This window comes from Melampsora larici-populina (genome assembly GCF_000204055.1).
Source record: "Melampsora larici-populina 98AG31 unplaced genomic scaffold MELLAscaffold_20, whole genome shotgun sequence".
NCBI lineage: Eukaryota > Fungi > Basidiomycota > Pucciniomycetes > Pucciniales > Melampsoraceae > Melampsora > Melampsora laricis-populina.
This window is the reverse complement of record NW_006768784.1, coordinates 344,181-368,494: the sequence shown is the minus strand read 5'-3', so window position 1 is coordinate 368,494 and position 24,314 is coordinate 344,181. Positions and strand designations below refer to the sequence as shown.

Genomic DNA, 24,314 nt, shown 5'->3' with positions numbered 1-24,314 from the left:
GATTGATTGATTGAATGAATGATGAATAAAATCAAAACCCAAAATTTAATGACAAGTTCGACTACTTTCTTATTACTCAAAGCTCAATCAACTTATCATCATCAACATTTCTTATTCTCAGGATTTCATTCTCAATCAAAACATTCAAATCAACCATCATCACTACCAGAACCACCAGAACCACCACAAGAAGATCCTGAGAAACCAACTCATCCTTCTCGATCAGAAACATCAGAATCAAGTTCATCATCCCAACCCACTTTCTCACCAACCGATCAACCTCAAAGACCATCAATCCCTTCTAAACCAAATGAAATACCAATCTCCAAGTTCCGATCCCAACTCACAGAGTTCTCACACAAAAAACTACACCCATTCCAAACTTTACTGCAGCACCAACTGAAGACGAAAAAACAACAACTTTCCAACGAATTATCATTACTACCTAACAAATTATCAAAATTGACTGGATATGGTGAAATAGATGAATTAAAATTAATCGTATCTAAAAAAGAAACCGATTTGAAATCCTTTAGACAAAAAGCTTTAGAAATGAAAAAGTTTTATAAGAAAGCGGTCGAATGTAGGTCTGAAAGTGTTAGAGAAGTTAATGATTTGTTGGCTCGTAAGGCAAGTTGGTCAGTTTTTTAAAACTTGATCCATTCTATCTTTTCCAAAGAAAAAAAGGTTTGGATCGATTAATGATGTGTGTTTTTTTGGGGGTTGGGTTGGGTTGGGTTGGACGGTGCTGGGATCGGATTTAATTTTAGGTCAGATGGTGATCTTGCTAGATTTACTACTCTTGTTAGAACGGATCATTCGAATGAACAAGAAGAATTGAAAGCTAAAAACTTATTAGAAGAAGCTGAAGCCAAAGTCGATCAAGAATTCACAGGTCAGTCTAAGATTCGAATTCTTTTCAAAAAAAAACGTTGGTTGGGGTTTGTAAAACCATCGGTTTAATAAGAATTTGATTTTTTTTAGGTCTTATGCAAGCTATTCTTAGTAGATATCATGAAGAACAAGTTTGGTCTGATAAGGTTCAAGACAATTTTGGTTTTGATTTTTTTGGTTTACCACAAAGTTTCTTGTGACTGATTTTGGTTTATTTATTTAAATTAGATTCGATCATTATCTACCACATTCTCTTTATCAATCACTCTTATCAACGTTCTTGTCTTTCTAGCTGCAATTGTTTTGGTTGAACCATACAAACGTGCCAAAGTAGTCGAAGGAGTCGAGAATAGGTAACTTGACTTTCTTTATCAATCATAGAATACTTAACTGAAGGGTTTTTGTTTTGGATGGGTTTCTTTAGAATCATGGCGAGGGATGAAGCTAAAACTGATTTAATGGAAGAAGCACTTAAAGAAGTTACCAAACAATTACAAGAAACTGATTTAAAGCTTTTAACGGTTTTAGAAAGACTTGAAAAAGAAAGTCAAGTGACAGAAATTGTAGAAGAAGTGAAAGAAGAACCGATGATTGATTATAGATTGATTGAACCTACTTTTGAAGAAGAAACCATAGAAATCGAGACAACCATAAATGATGTTGATGAATTTCGATCCACTAGAAGTATGATAGATCAAGAAGAGGTGATAGGAAGAGAAGAAAGTGATGGATCTAAAGAAGATGAAAAGAGGGATGGGTTTGGAATGAAAAGATGGTGGGTTAAGAAGTATGAGGAATTTCAGTCGGATCCTGAGTTGAGTAAACAGGTTGAGATTGGTGCTGGATTGAGTTTGGCGGTTCTTTTGATTGGAATGATTCATTTGTATTCTTCTAAATGAAATACTTGATCTGATTTGGATATCATATCAACTTGGTGATAGGTTAATTTTGGGTGGGATGAGGTTGGGTTGATGATGCATTTAGATGTGTAGCTTTGTTCTTGGTCATATAGCTTACTAGAAAACAAACCAAATCCCAATGATTTGAAAGTATACCTTGTGATTGAATATTATATTTGTTTGATGAATACCAATGACCCAGGTTACTAGAGTGATGAGTTTTGAGAGCTCCAATCCGATGCTTGGTTAAGGGTTTATGGAAACAGTGGAGTTGCGAGGTGAACCAGGTTTCAGTTAGATTGAGAGATTTAATTCCGAAAAATTTAAATCGGACTTAATCCAAATCAAATTATCACTTTGAGAAACTACTCAAGAACTAGAAAGAACTAAAGACCATGTCAAAACAAGAACAAGAACAAGAAGAAGAAGTCAAAGTCTTAATCTTATACTCTAGTTTATCAAACACAACTAAATCATTATCATTTCAACTTCAAAACTCAATCAATCTCACTTCATCAACCACTTCCAAACCAAGAATTCATTCTTTACACGATTTCGATTTAGATCAAATCATCTTAACTACTTCAAATACTATCATTCTCTTTGCTTTACCTTCTTACAATGTAGAATCACCAGTAGATTCAATCTTGGCTCAATTCAAAGATTCACTTTATGATTTTAGATTTTCGAAAGATAGTTTAAACCAAATTGCTTATGGAGTGATTGGAATTGGACATATAGATTATGGACAAGAGTTTTGTAAACAAGCGATCGAATTGGATTTTATTTTGGATTCTTTGGGGGCTAAGAGAGTGATTGAGTTGGTTAAGATTGATGTTTCGGTGGATCCTGAACTTCAATTAGGTCAACTGGTAGATCAAATCAATCAAAACTTTTCGAACAAATCATTTAAATCGGTATCTGAACTTGAAATCATTCCGATCGAAGCTTTATCATTAAAGAACAGTGAATTGAATTTAATTGATGATGAAGAGTATGATTCAGATGATGATTATGTAGAATACGATCAAGATCGGATTTCAAAACCTTTATCGAAACTAGAACTAGCCAAACGGAAATCAAAAGCTAAACAAAAGAATCACTCAAGCGCCCAAAAAGATGATGGAGCAGATATAGAAGACTTAGGTGTTGGCATACCTCAATCTTCTACGGATGAACTTTCAATCCTACCTAATCATCAAGTCGTTACACAAGATCTTCGGAAAGAGATGATCAGTCCGATGACTCGGAAAAGTTTAACTAAACAAGGTTATGCGATTGTTGGATCTCATAGTGCAGTGAAAACTTGTAGATGGACTAAAGCAAGTTTAAGAGGAAGAGGGTTTTGTTACAAACACACTTTTTATGGTTAGTCTCCTCTGAATCGCTTTTTTGAGTCAAGTTGATCGGTTTTTTTAATTTATGATGTTTTTGTTTTTCTAGGAATTCAATCCCATCGATGTATGGAAGCTACACCTTCATTAGCATGTGCCAATAAAGTATAAACCTTTTCTTCACATCTTGGCTTTTGGTCTTGAGTCTATTCAAACTGATCCATGAATCTCTTTATGTAGTGTACATTTTGTTGGAGAGCTCATACGAATCCAGTAGGAACTTCATGGCGTTGGAAGACAGATGATGCTGAGTTTGTAATAGAAGAAAGTTTAAAAGAACATGATCGACGTGAGTGATGGGATTTCTGTATCTTAAACTTTATACTGACTGACTAGATGATGTTTTACATAAAGTTATTAAACAATTGTTAGGAATGCCGGGCGTTCGACCGGATCGGTTCTTGGAAGCTAGAACTCCAAAACATGCGGCTCTTAGTTTGGTAGGAGAACCAGTGATGTATCGTGAGTGTGGATGGAAGTTCAAACTGATCAAGAAGGTCACATCTAATCTGATTACAAGCTTTTTGAACTCCTTGATCTAGCACATATCAAGAAATATATCGAGCTTTTGACTGAAAAAAGAATTTCGACTTTCTTAGTAGTAAGTCTCTATTCACCAAGCTCTTCATCCAAAAAAAAAAGTTTTATAAATCAAATCTAATTCGATTCTTTTTTCATTCGTTCAAATCCAAGACCAATGCACAATTTCCAGATTCATTAAAAGATTTACCACCTGTTACTCAATTATATTTATCAATAGATGCAGGTAACAAAAGTTCATTGAAATCGATAGATAGACCATTACATCGAGATTTTTGGGAAAGGTTTTTGGAATCGATTGAGATTGTTAAAGGTATGAAGAAGACTAGGACGATCTTTCGATTGACATTGGTTAAGGGAGAGAATAGTGAAGAGATATTGGATTATGTTGAATTGATTAAACGTGGTCGACCTGATTTTATTGAAGTTAAAGGAGTATGTGATTGGTTTTTTCGACTTTTAAGATGTTTTTTCTTTTCTCAAGTTATTTAAACAAACACTTTTTTCTAACTTTTTTTTTTTTCGGGGATTAGGTTACGTATTGTGGTTATGCACCTTCATCTAATCTAACGATTAAAAATTCACCATTTCATGAAGAAGTCGTCAACTTTGTTCAAGCTTTGTGTTATGAATTAAATTCTACTACAGATGATCCTAATCTTCAATACGATCTTGCTTCAGAACATGCTCATTCTTGTTGTGTATTAGCAGCTCATCAAAAGTATCGGATTGATGATCAATGGCATACATGGATCGATTATGAACGTAAGTGGATTTTGACTATTTTTTGATTCTTTTGGGTGGAAGGATGACGATGTGGTTTTTTTTTTGATAGGCTTTTTTGATTTGGTTGAAGAAGGAAAAGAGTTTGATGGAACGGATTATATGGCTCTTACACCTGATTTCGCTGTCTTTGGTGCTCCTGAAGCTGGCTTTTCTCCTGAAGATGTGAGATGGTTTAGGAAAGGTAAAGGACCTAAAGAATCTGAAGCTGAAGCACAAGAAGCAGAAGAAGAAGAAACGATTGGGGGAAAATAAGTCTTCATGGAAAAGTTTGTTGGGATAGATTGGATTTCGTTTTGTTTCTTTTTGGAATGGAATGGATTTTCAGTGGGTTTCATCAATTAGGGTGTAGGTCTTGTTGGAAGCTTTTTACATAACGTACATAGAAAGAAAACAGTTTGTTTGTTGTTTTGTTGTTTGTTGTTTGTCATGATCATGTGTTGTTGGTTAAGTTTAGTCATAAGAAGTATATATATATATATATATCATTTTTTTATTGTGTTCACTTTGATAAGATTAGGAAGTATTGGAATTCACAAAATTATATCACGATGTTCTTGGCATTTGATTTTAAGGAAGATATCATGATGAATTCATTAACTTGAGTGTTTGAGTAGTTTTCAAGGTTTTTAGGAAACGTCAAAGTGATGATCAAATTCACAAATTAAAGTGTACAAAAAAATCAAAACTGATCATCACAAAAAGCAATACTTTGTGCTTTCTTTTGAATTAAAAAAAATTATGAACAAACTTTTTACAAGTCTCATCATGAAGTTTTACATTGGAATAGGTGATTTTTGAATGTCAGTCAGTTCAAGAAACCATTAGGATTTGTGGTCAGGGTCACAGAGTAAGAGGCCTCTATGTATGCACTCGTAAGTCGAGTTTCAACACTTTAGTACATCTCTTTTTTCAATGAAGTATGATTCGAGTTGAACTATGTAATCATGAAGTTCAACCTAAACTACTTAGGCCTACTCCATGAAATCAATAAATCTTAAATTGAAGATCTCAAACCCTCACCCAAAAAAATAATTAGGTAGAACACATCAAGAAAGACGAGCAAGCGATTTAATAAACGGTAGATATTAATAAACGATCCAAAAGATCATCTTTCATCAAGTTTTCTTCAACATACAAAGTCGAGAGATTCTTTAATAATGTGCTGTACATACAAATCAAATCAACGAAAAATGTCTATAAATGAGATTATGATATTGCGTTAAAGAAATATTTACAAATATTGATCTAAATATATACTTTTTCACCACACGCCCACATACACTTCTTGATAAATCTACAAGACCCAATGTACCAGACCTCCAAATCCCTACAAACCAATCAAACGAGCAATCAATCTATCCAAAACCCAAAAAGATCTACTTCACACAATCACTCCATGCAGATCTTACCGATCAGCAACGCATTCAATCCTTCACCCTTCCTAACATTTTTTCGATCAGAACTTCCAATCGGTAATCTCAAGAATCCATTCACACCAGCTAAAGAGATGGAAGAACTACTTCTTTGAAACCCATTTGAACTAGCCAATAGTTTGTTTTCAGTGGGATCAAATCGGATTCGTACCCTACAAAACTCTTCTCTTTGGTCATCTAATTGGAAATCATGTTCAAGCTTTTTGTCCCCCCCCCCCAAAAAAACAAAACCATTAAACCTTTGATTGGTAATGAAGCGATCAAAAAGATAACACTCAACTTCAACTGGAACCCATGATCCTTTCCAATCCGATTCTCTGTACCCTTCCATCTTCCTCAAAGAAGCCTTGACCAACAAATGAAACGTAACAAACGCACTAGCCGGGTTTCCAGGCAATCCAAAGACCAAGACTTCATGTTGATCGATCGGAGAAAGAACGGTAGCCAAGACCGTCGGTTTGCCGGGTTTGATGGCTATCCTACCAAACCATATCTTTGCCTTCAAGTCTTCTACCAAGACATCCTTTAAATGATCTGTATCTCCCATCGATGTTGAACCGGTACAGATAATCATGTTTAAGGAAATCGATTCAGGTCGGTTTAAGACTGATCGAAAGGTTTCTAAAAGTTTAGTTCGATCACATCCAACGATACCTAAGTCGATCAGATTCGTATCATGTTGAGACTTAAGTGAAGTGATCAAACTAGGACGATTAGAATCCATAACTTTTCCTTTCGTTATCCATTCTTCTTCCACTACTTGGTTTGGTTCAATCAGCTCATCACCCGTCGAAAGGATCGCCACGGTACTCTGACTACCTACGCAAACTTCTTGAATTCCATTACTTACCAATGTGGCTATCTCGCCTCCGGTCTCACTCATCATGGTTCCTTTTTCTAAAACTAAATCTCCTGATCTTACATCACTTCCAATCTCTCTGACATGTTGTCCTTTGGAAACATCTATCAAGCTTCGGATCTCTTCTTCTTCTGCTAAGGTGGTGGTTTCTGAGCCTGGTGTAACTACTTCGGTATCTTCAATCATGATCACTGAATCGGTTCCATCCGGTAACCCACCACCTGTGTTAATCTTGTAAACCGATCCTTTAGGAACCGTACCCAACTCATGAAACTCTTGAATAGAAACCACATGATAAATTCCTTTGCTAGCAAAACCTATGATCCGAACCAGAAATATTCCGATGAGTTAATTCGAATTTATAAAAGAAACTAAAAGATGAATAAGACAAACTGCTATGGATCGCATATCCATCCACATTACTGGAAGGATGAGCAGGTAAATCATAAGGAGCATAAATGTCTTTCATCAAGACTCGGTTGATCAGTTTAGGATCGGTGGGATGAAGTCTTTGGATAGGTAAAACTGAGGTGTGTTGGAAGATTAGTGAATAGGCTTCGGCTAATGAGATGATGGGCCATTGTGATTTTCTGATTCTGGGATCTGGCACCGGGGTTCAGAGTGATATGGTTAGTTGGATTCTGTTACTGATGGGGTTTGGAGATGGGTGGAAGATTTACGTTTGGGAGATGGATTGGATGGGTGAGGATTGGTATTTTGTTCATTTTGTGGATTTGGATTGGATGTGATTTGATGATGATGATGATGAGTGTGTTGATGAGTAGTAGGTTGAGTTTGTTGTTGTTGTTGTCTATGAATCTCTTGATGAGCCAACTTAGATTTATTACCTTTAATCAATTCCAAAGCATGAGGCAAGATGATTTCTAAAGCATTCAAATGAGTAATCAAAGCCACTGGAGAACCAGGTAAGGATACAATCAACGTAGAAGATCTGATCCCCGCAATCGGATTGGATAGTGCAGCAAAAGGAGTTTGGGATAGAGATGTTGAGAGTAGATGGTGAATTAGGCCGTCTAGTTTTCGGTCTAGTAATGGTTCGATTGTCTGTGTGGAAATAAGAGATGAGATATTAGAATTTGATTGGTTAGATAGTGAAGAGAGTGAATGGTTACTTGATTAGTTTGATCAGATGGATGTAAACCTGTTCCACCAGAAGTGATGATCAGATCTGAATGATGAGTGTTGATGAGTTGTAGAATAGAATGTTTGATTTGGATTGGATGATCAGGTATGATGAGATGATTGATGAGATGATAGATTTTGGGTTGGTTTGATAAGAATGAAGATTGAATGATTTGATGAACTGATTGATTTGGATTGGATGATGTTGATGATGAGATGGAATCTGATACTGTTGAACAGATAGAATAGTCAGTTAGTTTTCTGGTTGATAGTTTGATTGGTTTGATGCTTAACTTGTGATGAAGCCTACTTTATACATTTTGATCGAGAGTCAATGAGAACTGAGAATGCGATTGAGAGTAATCAAAGTGATCGAATTGAAATAGTCTATCTAATACCATACTCAAAACCCATCATTCAATCTATTCTCACTTGAAATGAAATACTCAAATATTAAATCACACCAAATCAAAAATATCAAACCGATCAAATCAAAATCAAGAGAATGAAAACAAATTGAAAGGAAATCAAAGACATCAAAGAAATTGAACAAGATGTTAGGAATGATTTTAGAATTGATTCAATCAATCTATAATATCATCACTTCAATCTATTCAATCTTAATCTATTTACTTTCATTTACTACCATCAAACTATTCAACATACTACATTGGTCTGGTAACTATCTCAATCAAATCAATCACCATCTAAATCAAACTAATCATACTAATCATCATTTTCTTTTTTGATAGGTTTCATCTCAGTCGAAATCAACTTTCAAAAACTATTAATCTTATTCTTTCTCTTAGCCTTCATCTCTTCATGGACATACAAACTAAAAGTACTCAACAAATATTCATTCTTACCCAAACCTTCAAAACTAAATCAAACAAATCAAATCCAACTAGATCATCTCAATCCAAACTTGCTCGTAAACCAAAACCAATCTTTTTCGGCTCATGATGAATTTCATAATTATTTAGATGAATTCTTATCGGCTATTAGAGTGTTTGGGTTTCTAGAAAAACCTGTGTTTCATGAACTGGCTCGGCATCTTCAAACCCGTAGATTATTGGCGGGTGATACGTTGAGTTTGGATGAAGATAAATCGTTTTATATTGTGATTGATGGTCATGTGGAAGTCTTTGCTAGATCTAATAATCATGCTTCTACTTTACCCCATCATCCTTCTTCATTACCAAATCAATCTCATCAACAGCGACATTCGACCTATGATCATTCTTTGGCTTATGATCATGAAGATCATAATGGATTTCAACTCTTGAATGTGGTCGAATCGGGTGGTACTCTTAGTTCTTTATTCACCATCTTGAGTTTGTTTACTGAAGATGTTAAATTAAGGTATGAAGATGATGATGAAGATGAACATCAACTTAAACCGAGTCCAATGATTCGAACTACTTCACTTCAAGCTCATCCTCATCAGCCTCATCCTTCATCGGATTCGATCGGTTCTTTCAACTCTCAACTTTCGCCTACTTTTCATTCGGATCCAAGTCCGAGATCTAAACCTAATCGATCAGTCACTCTTACTTCACCTATCAGTTCTGAACCTCAACTTTCGACTTCATTCGAATCAGAAACCACTCTCACTTCATCTCATCTAACGTTTGATGAACCTGATCCAGAAAATGATGATGATGAAATACTCGAAGAAGAAGACGATGATGCAAGGTCTACGAAAACCAGTCGGACTTCACGGAACCCTCTGAGTACGACCATCGAACCTTTATTAGAAGATCTGCCATTTGAATCCTCTTTTTCTTCAAATCATAATCGAGTCAGACAACCTACTGCTCAATCTTCCGCAGCTTCACGTCAACCCAAACATCGATCCACCGCTGAACGTCTAGGAGCTCAACCACGTGAATCGACGATTGCACGTGCCACGACTGATACCACTTTGGCCGTCATCCCTTCAGAAGCATTCAAACGACTTACATCCAAGTTTCCAAATGCAGTAGCACATATCTTACAAGTCATCCTCACACGACTTCAACGGGTCACTTTTCTAACCTCTCATCAATACCTGGGTCTAACTAAAGAGCTTTTGAGAACTGAAAAAGCTTTTAACGAATTAGCATGTTATCCACTTCCAGCTCGGTTTTATGAAGAAGGTGGAATGGTAAGGCTTCGTCAAAGGTTTTTACCTCAGACTAAATTAGTGGATGAACCTAGTCAATCGACAAGACATCAAGATTATTTTGGATTCGATCCTATCAATACTCGTCCTTCTTTAAATCTACGTAAAGCTAAGGATTTGAATGATGCTGCTCTTAGATTGAAACCCCCTCATTCACCTTTACGTGATCCGACGCCCAAGTCTCCAAAAGAATCTCATAAATCTCATATTACGTTTGATTTGGGATCTTCACCTATTTCAGTTCCGATCGGTTCTACTAATAATTTACATGAAGATCTCGAATTGAGGCAAACGGTGATGAGTTGTATTGCGAAATCTATTGGACTAGTACAACATCATCGTCATCAGAGCGAAAGTTCAAATCTACCTGGAGGTTCATCTGTTTCTGATTTTTATCGAGCCAACTCTCCTGAACCTTCGTTCCGAGCTTCTTCTTCTTCTCATCATCATCCACATCAACAACAACAAGTACCTCAACGACCTGGTTTCAGATCAGGACTCGGTTCGTTATCGTATCTTAAAACCATGGGCGGTGGACGAGAAGATAGTAGGAGTTCTATTGCCTCTTCTTCGGTGAATATCGATTCAGAATCACCTGCTGATGATCCTGATGGTGAAGAATTACCTAATGAAGTGGAAATCTTATTTTTCCATCAAGACTCTACACTTGTGAAAGCAGGTGAAAGGAATGCAGGACTGTATTTTGTGATTGATGGGTTCTTGGATGTGTTTATGCCGGTGGATGAAGAAGAAGATTTATCGTCGGCTAATAATAAACCGACAAAAGTTTATCAGAATAAGAATCGATCGGATCCTATCAAGGAAGGATTCGTACCGCCTCTTGGTACGAAACGGACTGGAAGTCGGAAACCTAATGAACAGCTTCGTCAACGGATCAGTACTGGTAAATCGAATGAAGGAAGAAGAAGACCGATCTCGACTTTGAATCCGAAAGAGTTTAAGCCAGAACCAGAACCGATGAACGAGTTACCAAGCAAACCTGCACCAATCAAACTCTTTAGTATTAAACCGGGAGGGATTGCAGGTTATTTGGCTTCGATCTCGGGGTTCCCTTCGTATGTTGATATTAAAGCTAAGACTGATGTGTATGTTGGGTTCTTGCCTGCGAGAGCTTTGGAAAGTATTATGGATCGGAAACCGATTGTTTTGTTGACGTTGGCTAAGAGGTTGATTAGTCTTTTGTCTCCACTTAGTGAGTTTTCGATTTTCAGGTTGAGATTCTTGTTTGACTTGGACATTGATTTGATTTTTGATTTTTTAGTGTTACATATTGATTCAGCTTTAGAATGGATGGCAGTTGATGCAGGACAAATTATTTATCGTGAAGGAGATAAGAGTGATAATCTATATATTGTGATTGGAGGTAGATTACGATCGATCTCTGAAAGAATAGAAGGAGGACTTGAGATCTTAGGGGAATATGGACAAGGCGAAAGTATAGGAGAATTAGATTGTATTACGCATACCTTAAGAAGATCTACCTTACATGCGATACGTGATAGTGAGCTGGTTAGGATTCCAATGACCCTCTTTAATGCGATTTCGATTCGACATCCGGCTATTACTATTCAGGTTTCTAGGTTGATTGCTTCAAGGGTTCGGAAAGAGATTGATGCATCTAGATCGAATTCTTTGAAAAGTTTATCGAACCATCATCATCATCATTCATCATCTAAAAACCCAGTGTTGTTAAGTAATAGTATTTCAGGAGGAGGAGTTCAAAACAACTTTAATTTGAAAACGGTGGCGATTATTCCTAATCGATCGGAAGTCGATATTATTGAGTTTTCGAATCGTTTGAACTTTGCTCTCGAATCGATTAATGCTAAAACTGAACTTTTGAATCAGTCGACAATCTTGTCTGTCTTGGGTCGTCATGCTTTTAGTAGATTGGGTAAGTTGAAGTTGACCGGTTACTTGGCGGAACTCGAACAGACTTTTAGGATCGTGCTTTATGTGGCTGATACGGCGGTTAATGCGCCTTGGACTCAGACTTGTATTAAACAGGTTTGTTTTGATTTCTATCTTTGATTTTTGATTTGGTTTCTGATTTTTGTTATTGAATCAATAGGCAGATTATGTTTTGTTGGTTTGTGATGGTGGATCTCAACCTGAGTTGGGAGAATATGAACGTTTGTTGATCGGGATGAAAACGACGGCTCGTAAAGAATTAGTCTTACTACATCCTGATCGAAACGTACCTGCAGGTTCAACCAGACCTTGGTTAAAGGTATCTTGAAAATCCGCCAAAAAAATCATGTGATGATTTATTAAAGCTAATCTATTACTTTATTTTTTTCTTGGGGGGATGTGATAGAATCGACCTTGGATTCATGCGCATCATCATGTTCAACTTGCAGGAGCCACACCATTAGCAGATAATCATTTAGATGAGATGTTACCGGTCACAGCACTAAGAGAGTTTAAAGAAAGAGTCCGATTACAAATCTCAAAGTATGCAAGACTTCGATCGAAATTAAAAGCCGAACCAGTGAATGTGACAGGCACTGATGATTTTGCAAGACTAGCTAGAAGGTTATGTGGCAAATCGATTGGAGTGGTCTTGGGAGGAGGAGGAGCCAGAGGGATTAGTCATATTGGAGTCATTAGAGCTTTGAGTGAGATTGGAATGCCGATCGATATGATTGGTGGAACGTCGATTGGAAGCTTTATTGGTGGACTTTATGCTAGGAATTCGGATTTGATTTCGACATTGGGTAGAGCAAAGGTCTTTAGTGGTCGGATGGCTACTTTGTGGAGAATCTTGACGGATATCACTTACCCTGTGGTGGCTTATACTACGGGTCATGAGTTTAATAGAGGGATTTATAAATCGTTTTATGATTATCATATTGAGGTATGTGGGGATTTTGGATTTTGGGATGATCATCATAAGTGATTGACTTGGATTTTTCTTGTTGAATTTTTTTTTTTTGTTGAGGATAGGATTTTTGGGTAAGTGGTTTTTTTTTGGATTATGTTTAAGATTCGAAAATCGATTGAACTTGTTTGTTTTTATAATGATAGTTACCATTTTGGGCTAATACTACTAATATAACTTGGTCAAGAATGGAAGTCCATACAACTGGTTAGTCATCATTGAATTGATTTATTTTTTTCGGAAATGGAGTTTGAAGATAAATGATCATGAAACGTGAATGTGTGTGGTTGTTTTTACTTTAGGATATGCTTGGAGGTATATTAGGGCTTCTATGTCTTTGGCTGGGTTGTTACCACCGCTTTGTGATGATGGAGATATGTTGGTAGATGGAGGGTCAGTCTTTTTAGGATCCATGTCTCTTCACTTCATGATGGGAAACTTATTTCCGTGTGATTGGATGTGAGAATAGGTACATTGACAATTTACCGGTAAGTGTTTTTCTCCAGCTTTTTGGGTCAAGTGAAATGTTAAAGTGAATGAATCAAATAGGTTTCAGTGATGTTGAGGATGGGAGCCGATTCGATCTTTGCAGTTGATGTAGGATCGATTGATGATACTTCACCTAGAAACTTTCCTGAATCACTTTCAGGTTGGTGGTTATTGATTAGTCGAATGAATCCTTGGTCAGAAAACCATCGAATACCAGTAAGTTTGGGAAAAAAAATGATGTGTATATGTTGTTTAAGAGGAAGAAGGAAGATTGATGGAACTTTTTGCTTGGGTATATTACAGACTATGACAGATATTCAAAGTCGATTGACTTAGTTGAGTGTTTTAATTTGATTTGAAATGATGAAAAATTGTTGATGGTTTGATGGTTTTTCTGTAGTGTTTCGAGTGTGAAGACTTTAGAAGAAGCTAAGGCGACACCAGGAGTACTTTATATGAGGATGCCAGTAAGTGAAGATTCAGACATGAAAAAGAAATTCAATATTGATTTAGAGTTTTTGTTTTGTTTGGTTTTGTTTGGTTTCATTTAATGAAGGTAACTGAATATACTACTATGGATTTTGGAAAGTTTGAAGTGATTTGTCAAAAAGGATATGAAGCGGCAAAGGAGATGTTAAAGGAATGGAAAGAGATGGGAGCTTTACCTGATGGATTAGAAAGGAAATCTAATGAGATGAATCGATTGGATGGACAGCTTAGAGAGAATGAAAGGAAAAGGTTGATGGTTAGAAGGAATAGTGTTTGAAAGATCAGAATGTGATGGGGTTTGAATTTTCTTTCTTATTTTTCTTTCCTGTTTGATTTCATTCTATGGAGGGCAAGGTGGTTTGAGGACTTTTCTTTGATTGTTTGTATCATGATGGAGTTTTTCTCGTGAGTTTGGTACATCACATAGGTGCATATATATCTTCAAAGGCATTTCATGGTATTGGTATGGCATTTTAGATCTTGGTTTTTGTGGTTTGTGTTATGAAGTTCACATGTGTGTAATGTTGTTGTGTCTTCATGTTATATGCTAATGCATTTCTCTCTGTCATAATATCTCTATAACCTATTAGCATAAGTTACTTTATATATTGTATCCAGATTTGTTAGTAAGATTGGTCTTCTTCACCTTTCTATTATATTCTAACATTTCTATCAAGCTGTGAGATTCCATCTTATCAGGTTATGAGCACCATCTCGCATCAATTATAAGATAAATCAGCTCGAAGACAGGTTTTTAAGGTTGATTACCTTTTGAAAACCGTCTAGAAAACCAAACTGGAAAGGCCTGTCTGTATAAATAGACGATAAACTCAAGTTGATCAACTTAAAAACTCCGAAATCTTAAATCAATAACGTTGTTTTCGGGATTTCTTAGTTCTTCTTATCTAAAGCTCTAATCTTCTCCGATATCATGATCATGTCTGGTCCTACCGCCACAGCTGGTGAAAGGACTAGTTTACCTTCTTCGTCAACTAATACTCAACCTAAATCAATTCGAACTGAATCGATTCGCCCCGAAGTCAAACCGCCAGCTTCTGTATTGTATAATAACAAACGATTAGAAGCTACGGTTGTGAAACCATTGGAAGCACCCGGTGAAAACTCGAACTATCATCACTGGCAGTTTGTGGTGGGTACCATCATACGTGGATCAGCTTACGGTTATGTTCTTCGGGAAGTGCAACCATCCCTTACCACTTACCGAAGAACACGATCGTTGTAAAGTCTCTGCTCTCCTACTCTGATACGTTGATCCATCAAACTACGAGTTCTTATCTCCATATCAAGATGATCCCAAGAGTCAATGGAATGCTTTGAGAGAAGCTCATCAGGATGCTTTGTCCGGATCAATTATGTTTTGGTTAAAGAAGCTTGTAACAGCAAAGATGGGTGATACATCTATAACTACCCATCTTGAAACCATGTCCTCTGATTACCAAAGATTCAAGGCATTAGTTACACCTGAAAAACCTCTTACTGCCAATACCGTGTTTGCGACTGCAATCAGTGTGTCTTTAACTTCCGATTGGCAACCCGTTTTGGCTCTGTTACTTCAACGCGACACTGTTTCCTCTACGGCTATCTTGAAGGTCTTACGAGAAGAAGCAACTCATCGTGCAATGTCTTCCAAATCAGTCGAAGTTATAGCATTGATGAAGAATCAAAGTGCAGAAAAAGTTTGTACTCACTGTGGTAAAACAAATCATCTCATTGACGACTGTCAAAGCTTAAAATCAATGATCGAAAAGTACAAGATTTTGAAGGCTGAGAAAGCTGAATCTCAACGTCCAAAGCCACCGACTAAAAGCTCAATCAAAAGAGCCAAAGCTGTGAAATGGGCTGCTGCCAAAGCTTTGGCAGCTTCTTATGCTGAATCCAAATCTGAGAAATCTATCAATATCAATTTGGAAATCTTGTCTGCTGCCGTAGTCAAAACTTGTGTGATGAAAACGAACAAGTGGCTAGTGGATTCTGGAACGTCTCAGTTCATGACTCCGATATCTGATGTCTTAATCAACAAGAAACCTGATGATACCACAATCAGTTTAGCAAATGGTTCCATTGTAAGATTGACTTTCAAAGGAATGACTGCTCTTCCGTTTCACAACTTCAAAAACATAAAATCTCTTTATGTTCCCTGTCTCTCTGAACCTCTTTTATCTGTGTCTAAATTGGCCAATAAGGATATCAGTACGGTATTTAATTGAACTGGTGTTTTGTTTGTCAAAGGATGTAAAGTTTCAGGGGAGGTAATCGGTGCTGGTGAATGAAAAAGAAACTTATATTATCTTAATCATGAGGTAAGTAATAAAGATCCTTTCGACAAATCTTCGAAAGCAGCTGTTTCTGACGTAGATCTATGGCATTGACAATTCAATCATCCAGGATATGCAGCTCTGAAAAGAAAGCTTTCTTTACTTAAAATCAATGTAGATGAAGCTGAACTTTGTAAGTTACAAACTTGTAACATATGTATTCAGGGTAAGATGAGAAGGAGAAACATGTCTAGTCGTGCCGGATGGAGATCAAAGAGTCCGTTATCTGTTATTCATTTGGATGTATCATCATATTCAGTTGTATCTTGCCAAGGCTTTAAATATTTTGTCAGTTTTATTGATGATTACACTAAATTTACATGGGTGTATTTATTGAAAACTAAAGATGAAGTGTTATCAAAATTCAAATTATTTTATAATGAAATGTCGACTAAAGTCAAAAATGTGATAGCTGAGTTGAGAACTGATAACGGAACGGAGTATATAAATGCTGAATTCACTAAGTTTTGTTCTGAGGAAGGAATCCTTCAAACTTCAGGTCCACCTGATTCACCTCAATTAAACGAAGTATCTGAGAGATTCAATAGAACAATCAAAGAAAAAGTTCGATGTTGCTTAATTGAATCAAAACTGCCTGAGAAACTTTGGAGTGATGCTTTGTTATATGCAACAGAGACTTTGAACAACATGCCGACTAGGACTAACGACAAATTTCAAACACCAATTTCTTTACTGGGTATTCATGAACGTCAAGAACATACATTCCATTCCTTTGGATGTCAGGTATGATTTTGTGTTATAAAACCAAATTCGACACTCAAACCAAGAGCTCAACATGCTATTTTTCTTTCTTATTTAATTAATAATGAAGGAGCTATAGTTTGGGATACAGAAAAGAAGTGTGCTTTAAAAGCTACTTCTTTAGTGTTCCTTGACAAAGTTTTCCCTGGACTTCAATCAGAGAATCCTTCCAAGCCAGCGGAAATCAAAATTTTACCATGGCCTTTGTTAGATCAATAAAACACCATTCCTTCCGACATTAACAATCAAGAGTCAGAAGAAATTCTTCCTGATGTAACAACACTTCCATCACAACCTTTAAGAACAAGACGTCAACCTGTTTGATACGGTGAATATGGACGAGCTGCCTTCATTGAATCTGAGAAGGAACCAGCAACTTACAAGCAAGCTAAGAAGTCAGTCAACTGGGATCTTTGGAAGTTGGCTGCTGAAGCTGAAATGAGTTTGTTGGTGGGTAAAGAGACCTGGAAATTGGTTCCTCGCCCGGCTAGAAGGAAAATCATTTGATGCAAATGGATTTTCAAAACGAAAAGGAATGTGGATATGTCAATTGATAAGCTGAAAGCACGTTTAGTAGCATTAGGTTTTTCTCAAATCAAAGGCGTTGATTTCTCTGAAGTGTTTTCTCCAACAAGTCGACAAGAATCTGTAAGACTTTTTCTTAGTCTTATGGCACAAAACGGTTGGAAAGGAGTAGCTGTGGATATCAAAACTGCATTTCTTGACGGTAATTTGGATGAAGAAATTTATATGGAGCGAGCTGAAGGCTTCAAAGATAAAGAACATCCAGATTGGGTTTATAGAATCTTACATTCATTGTATGGATTAAAACAGTCACCTTGACAATGGAACATCAAATTGCATGAATTCCTAATTTCAATTGGATTCATTTGATCACTTCATGATCCATCCTTTTATTACAAGAAGGATGAAAATGGAAAAATCAAAAGTCTTCTAGTAACACATGTTGATGATATAGCAGCAACCGGTACTGAAGCAGAAATCAAGGAATTTTGTTCTTTGATTAAAAATCGTTTCGAAATCCCTTCGGACAAACCATTATCTCATTTTCTCTCTTTTAACATCTCGAAAGTTGTAGATCAGAAGTTTACTATGGATCAAACTCATTACATATCAAACTTTCATGAAAGACAAGAAAAAGCTTTACAATTCGCCAAACAATGAAAATTTCAAAACATTAATTCTATCAAATGACGACGATATTCTTACAACTGATCCTTATTCAAGTTTGATAGGAGGTTTACTTTGGGTAGCTCAGTGTACGCGGCCAGATGTGGCATTTGTGGTAAATAGGTTATCGCAGTTTTTGAAGAAACCATCAAGAACTCATTGGAATGCAGCGATTAGGGTGTTAGGTTATTTGGTGAAAACAAAGGATTTAAAATTGAATTTGGGTGGAACTGACTTAGTTCCAACAGCTTATTCAGATTCTGATTGGGCAGAAGACAGGCATAAAAGAAGATCTACGACTGGGTACGTTTTTATGTTGGGAAACGGTCCTATCTCATGGAGATTGAGAAAACAAAGGACGACTTCACTTTCAAGCACTGAATCTGAGTACATGGCAATGAGTGATTCTTGTAGAGAAGCTAGGTGGTTGGTATCTTTGTTAAATGAATTGAACATCTCAAAAGGAAAGTCTTTCAAGCTGTGTGTTGATAATGAAGGCGCGGAGGCACTTGCGCAAAATCCATCTCACCATTCTAGAACAAAACATATTCACACAAGGTTTCATTTTGTCCGACAATGTGTAGAGGAAGGCATAGTTAAATTAGTTCCTGTTTCATCATCAAAGATGCTGGCTGATATGTTCACGAAGGGTTTATCAAAAGTTTTACTAATAAAACATTGATTGTCTTTAAATGTCTTTTAAAAATCATGTCATTAGCACGGGCCACGGGGGGGTGTTATGAAGTTCACATGTGTGTAATGTTGTTGTGTCTTCATGTTATATGCTAATGCATTCCTCTCTGTCATAATACAGCTGTTTCAACAAAGATTGTTTTTTTTTTTGAAAATCTTGCCAATGTGCAAAACCCGGGTTTTGTCCTGTTTTGTCCCTCACCCAATTTTGTCTCTCCGCTAATTGGAGGAATGCAGAAAAGAATAAACCTGTAAATCGAGTTTTGTCTCTGGTTTTACCCGCTGCGGAGACAACTTTCTCCAAAAAAAAGTTGTCAACCTTCCTTGAAACAGCTGTATCTCTATAACCTATTAGCATAAGTTACTTTATATATTGTATCCAGATTTGTTAGTAAGATTGGTCTTCTTCACCTTTCTATTATATTCTAACATTTCTATGAAGCTGTGAGATTCCATCTTATCAGTTTGTTTTTATTCATAAATACATAGATATGTTATTTATTTGATTGTATTTTAATGAATTGAAAATCATATGTTTGCATGTCTTGATGAGTGGTCTTAAGACCGATCATTAGAGTAAATAAATTAATGGTGAAAGATGACCGATTCTGGGTGATAAATTCATGAAGGATAAAAAGCTCCACCAATATATATTGTGCAGTTTGGCAATGTTTAAACAAAGACGAAAATATTGAAATGATTTTTTGTCTTTTCTTGGATCAATCATATAAGTTAAAGGAAAACCGTGTTCGGCGGCAAAACTGGACAAAACTCCCAATCAGTACTTTCAAGTTGGAGGTTTACACGTCTTTTGAGTAAAATCCCTGGCCACACGTTCACCTCATCATCTCTCCATTCAATCTAATTTCCGGAGGAGGTACGACATAGGTGGGCGGTGTCCACGACTACGAGTAATGTCGTTTAAAATGTACTTTAAAATATAATCCAGTTTTTAATCCTAATAGTTTAGCTAGTCCAATCCTACGAGACCATCAATTATAATTTCATCGAGATTGTGACCATGATAAGAATAAGGGTCTAGACTAGTTACAAAAACTATCTGGGAATCAATGCCATGCTAATCTCACGATTAACATGTCTGGATTATATAGAGAGCAAGATAAGATCAATTACCATTGTCCCTCATCCGCTTATCTATTTAAAAATATTATCTTATTATATTCTTAAATCCTTTTTCACTGCTAGAACATCTATCGAAAATTAAGAATTCAACTTCTGGGCAAATTAATTATTAATCTTTTGATTAGATCTTCTAAGATTCCTATTACCAATTTTTTATTAAAACCGTATTCACCGTAAACTACCCCCCCCCGTTGTTACTCATTCTCATCGATTCATACGAAAATGTCGAACAGTATCATCGCAAATGCAACCGCTGCGCTAAGCGCAATCACGCCTGTTAACGACAACATCGGAGGGACAACACAAGGGAATCAAAGCTCCTCAAGCAGTGAAGACTCAAACGGATCCCGACCTCAAGGATCCTTTGGAAAATATAACAAGCAGATGTTGATATCAAACTACCTCAACAGAGGCAAAGGTAAGCAATGTTTTGCTCACCTGATATCAAAACTTAATTCAGATCTCGTTAGATCTTTAATTAGGAACGTCTACTGATGAAATTCCCGAAACATTTCTATTAATTTATAGAAACGGGTAACCAAACTAAGCAACCTACGGGAAACATTGCAGACAAAGGAAAAGAAATAGGACAAAGTGAGCACATACGAATCCTCACAAAAAATGTCTAACCTCGAACCGATACTGAAACAGTCTACAAAATTCTTTTGTCAGATCCAGAAAAGTCGAACCAAGGTGGAGCGGTAGACACTCTGATAGTAGAGAAAGGCTACAGACAAGGCCCTACCTCAACGGATACGTCAGCGAAACGATTGGAAGCCGAATTCAGAAACATGTTTGGTACTTCCGAAAAACTGCCACAAATTCAAAAGAAACACCATCTCGTTGATAAAGAAGGAAAGTCTAACGACCCAACTCGACCCAACGAGAAATCAGGCGACACCACGCAAGGTCCTACGGGTATAGACCGAGTGATTGATCTAACCGACAAAGAAGATTCACCAGTATCCCTCTTCAACAAAACTCATAGAGTCACTAAAAGTTTTAAATTACCTGAATCCACCTTCTCAGAAAACGGCCTATCATTCGATTTTAGCATTACTCCTGATGCAAACGCCCAATCACTTCCACTCTTCTTCCACAAGAACATGCAAACTTTGCAAGGACAACTACCCTTGACTATCTTCAACAAAGCTTGGCAACAAACAGCAAGCGACAATCATGTAGAATATAAGAAGGGAGAGAAGGAGATAGAAAAGTATAGGGGATACCCTTTCCCAGGTGAATGGACACAGTCAAGATTCGAGTGGGGTGATAATATGGATAATTTCATTAGCATGCTGCGCGAAGACTACAAATTCACCGGTTTCGCAGATGCTATGGAAATTCACAAGAAAAATGTGCACAACATCTTCAGGCAGCAACGGTCTTGGGTGATAGCATTTAAATACGACCTCACCATAAGAAAAGCGGTATTCGCAGTAAGGAATCCAGATCAGAAAGTACCTAATCCGGCTCTGGAACCGGTTGGCCTCGTCAACGAGATCTTCTACACAGCAAGAGCTCAAGAAGATTTAAACACAGACGACAATCCTTACAGAAAAGGCGGTCCTAAGGCTGGCAAAAACCCTTACTCAGACGTCTTAACCGACGCACCAGCACCATCTACACTGGCTAAAACGAATGTAGGTCCTTCGAGAAACTACATTGAAAAGAAAGACAAACAACAATTCAGAACTTCCGGACCATACGGAAATTACAAAGGTAGAAATTTCAACCCTAATCATAATAGGAATGATAACAGCAAAGACAATGTGAAAGGGAAAGGAAAAGAAAAGGACACGTAGGTAGCATTTTTACCTGAGTCGATCTAGTCCTTCTTGATTCCTTCTTTATTCCTGTTCATAACCCTTTCTTATCCATGTAAACGATGACATTCTACATGTCAATGAAAAATTTTTATGTTTCGCTGTTTAAAAGATTTTTTTCAAAACATTCAATATGTAGATATTATGAAACTTATTTAAATGTTTTTTCTTTCTCCACGTCAATTTATCCTTGTTTTGCTCGAAATTCAATTAAATCATTCCGTCTAACCCAAAGTACGAAAGTTCTAAGACCCCCATATTGAGAATCAGAAAACAGTGAGACATCATACGATTCGTCGAGTAGCGAGATTGCATTATCATCAGGAACAGAAGATAGTGACGTAATCATGGAGAGATGCGATTTGGTATGGCCAGGGAAAGTATCCTGCGAGATGAATGTAGAAGAATGGAGTAAAGCATTGTCGAAGGCAGGATTACTCAAAGAATACGAGGACATTTTAGTTGGATTCAAACAAGGGTTTGATCAAGGAATTCCACATCACTTCCTCATAGATTGCAAATGGTATACCCCTGAAAATCACTCATCTTCTTTACTAGCCATAGAGAAGATATTGTCGAATATGAAGAAAGAAAAAGATGCAGGTCGCATATTTGGACCTTTCACACACGAAGAGGTACACAACAGAGTCGGCTTTTTCAGGACAAATCCGATGGGAGCTGTTGTGAACGGAGACGGATCAATTCGAGCTATCAATGATTTATCTTATCCAAGGAACAACCCAGATATTCCGTCAGTAAACTCTTTCGTCGACTCAGAAGACTTTAAAACAACTTGGGACGATTTTGCAAGAGTATCCAAATTTTTTCGAGATTCAGAGGAACCGTTGCTCTTAGCCATTTTTGACTGGGAAAAGGCTTATCGCCAAATCCCAACGATGAAAGAACAACAACCCTATATGATGGTCATGGACCCAAACGGAATGATTTGGTGGGACACAAGAATAGGCTTTGGAGGTGTAGCAGGATGCGGCTCCTTTGGAAGGCCAGCAGATGCCTGGAAAGGAATCATGAAAAACGAATTTGACGTGGTAGAGATCTTCAGGTGGGTGGATGATGCTCTATTCATCAAAAGGCTCGATTCGCACTTAATCATGGAAGACGTGGTGAAAAGAAGTTTAGAATTAGGAGTAATCACGAACATAGAGAAAATGTCAGGCTTCAAAGAAGAACAAAAGTTCATAGGATTTATATGGAACGGGGTGACGAAGACTGTACGACTACCAGAAGAAAAGCTTAACCAGAGAAAATCACAGATAGTAGACGCCCTAGAAGCTAATAAGAAATTTTCCTTCAACGAAGCAGAAATTCTAACAGGAAGACTGGTCCACGTAACACTGATGTTGCCACAGTTGAAGTGCTACATGACTTCCTTGTACAGATGGAAGAAAAGTTGGCATTTCAAACACGCAACTCAACTTTTACCTCAAGATGTAAAGATGGACCTTTTACATTGGAAAGGAATGTTATCGAAATTCGAACATACTAGATTGATTAGGTACGCGGACCCAATAGATATAGGATGGGTAGGCGATGCATCACCATCTTACGGTATCGGAGTATTATTAGGAAAGAAGTGGTTCCAAACGAAACTTAGACCTGGTTGGGAAGATTCCGGAACTACAAAAAGGGGGATTGCATGGTTAGAGACAGCCGCAATAAGAGTAGGTCTTTGGCATATCGTATCTCACGGAAATTATAGAGGTAAATCTGTGATTGTATGGACGGACAACACCACCAGTCAAAATGCGATAATTAATAGGAGATCGAATGACCTAGAAGTAAACAGAGAATGGAGAAAGATTCAAGAGATTTTGATATCATGTGAAATGGATCTAGTAGCAAAAAGGGTCGTATCGAAAAGAAATCTTGCTGATGATATATCGAGAGGTGAAGACGATGAACACGATAAGGATGAAGCTGATAGAATGTGGACCTCTTTACCATCAGACTTAGTGAATTGTTTCACTCAGAAAGAAGTGCAAGATGGAAAGGATGATACATTGCAAAGGCAATTTCCAGGTCTTGATTGCACATGAACGCAGGAGCGTGATAAACGCAGAGGTCATATGCTGATAAAATCCCCATCATTTGTAAATTCCCCGTTGTAACGTTTAATATGTGAAGATGTACCAAGAGTGTTGTGAATATTAAAATCATGATGTAAATCGAAGATGTATCATACAAACGTTCAATTCATGCTAAATTGCAAGTAGAACAAGGGGAAGATGTTTCAAGAAAATTTTTTTTTCTTTCGAACCCAAATGAAACAAGGAGAGAGAAGTTTCAAGAAAGATTTTCTCTTTTGAACCCTTTTTGATGGGAAAACAAAATGATCCAATTACTGAAATTT

The 24,314-nt window shown here is 37.0% G+C and overlaps 4 protein-coding genes across 4 annotated transcripts; 3 read left to right on the top strand and 1 right to left on the bottom strand.

The window, feature by feature from the left end:
• Positions 1–48: 48 nt before the first annotated feature.
• MELLADRAFT_87319 (uncharacterized protein) lies at positions 49–1,793 on the top strand (the record flags this gene model as incomplete). Its single annotated transcript, XM_007410497.1, has 5 exons — positions 49–638; positions 771–895; positions 985–1,040; positions 1,123–1,247; positions 1,319–1,793. The coding sequence occupies 5 exons, from the start codon at positions 49–51 to the stop codon at positions 1,791–1,793; spliced, it is 1,371 nt and encodes a 456-aa protein (XP_007410559.1).
• Positions 1,794–2,188: 395 nt separating this feature from the next.
• Positions 2,189–4,765, top strand: MELLADRAFT_87318 (uncharacterized protein; the record flags this gene model as incomplete). Its single annotated transcript, XM_007410498.1, has 8 exons — positions 2,189–3,161; positions 3,237–3,292; positions 3,368–3,476; positions 3,542–3,649; positions 3,730–3,788; positions 3,881–4,162; positions 4,261–4,492; positions 4,563–4,765. The coding sequence occupies 8 exons, from the start codon at positions 2,189–2,191 to the stop codon at positions 4,763–4,765; spliced, it is 2,022 nt and encodes a 673-aa protein (XP_007410560.1).
• Positions 4,766–5,902: 1,137 nt separating this feature from the next.
• Positions 5,903–8,267, bottom strand: MELLADRAFT_87317 (uncharacterized protein; the record flags this gene model as incomplete). The annotated part of the gene is made up of 6 exons (XM_007410344.1): positions 5,903–6,145; positions 6,227–7,122; positions 7,199–7,408; positions 7,486–7,870; positions 7,939–8,177; positions 8,243–8,267. 6 exons carry the CDS (start codon positions 8,265–8,267, stop codon positions 5,903–5,905), a joined length of 1,998 nt encoding a protein of 665 aa, XP_007410406.1.
• Positions 8,268–8,732: 465 nt separating this feature from the next.
• Positions 8,733–14,269, top strand: MELLADRAFT_36213 (uncharacterized protein; the record flags this gene model as incomplete). The annotated part of the gene is made up of 16 exons (XM_007410499.1): positions 8,733–9,513; positions 9,751–10,467; positions 10,540–10,873; positions 11,012–11,325; positions 11,395–11,772; positions 11,848–12,140; positions 12,205–12,363; positions 12,451–12,990; positions 13,080–13,088; positions 13,161–13,221; positions 13,317–13,407; positions 13,484–13,502; positions 13,564–13,719; positions 13,807–13,838; positions 13,904–13,970; positions 14,060–14,269. Coding segments are annotated over 16 exons (4,161 nt in total), but the record flags the coding sequence as incomplete, so codon positions are not given.
• Between the last annotated feature and the right edge of the window lie 10,045 nt (positions 14,270–24,314).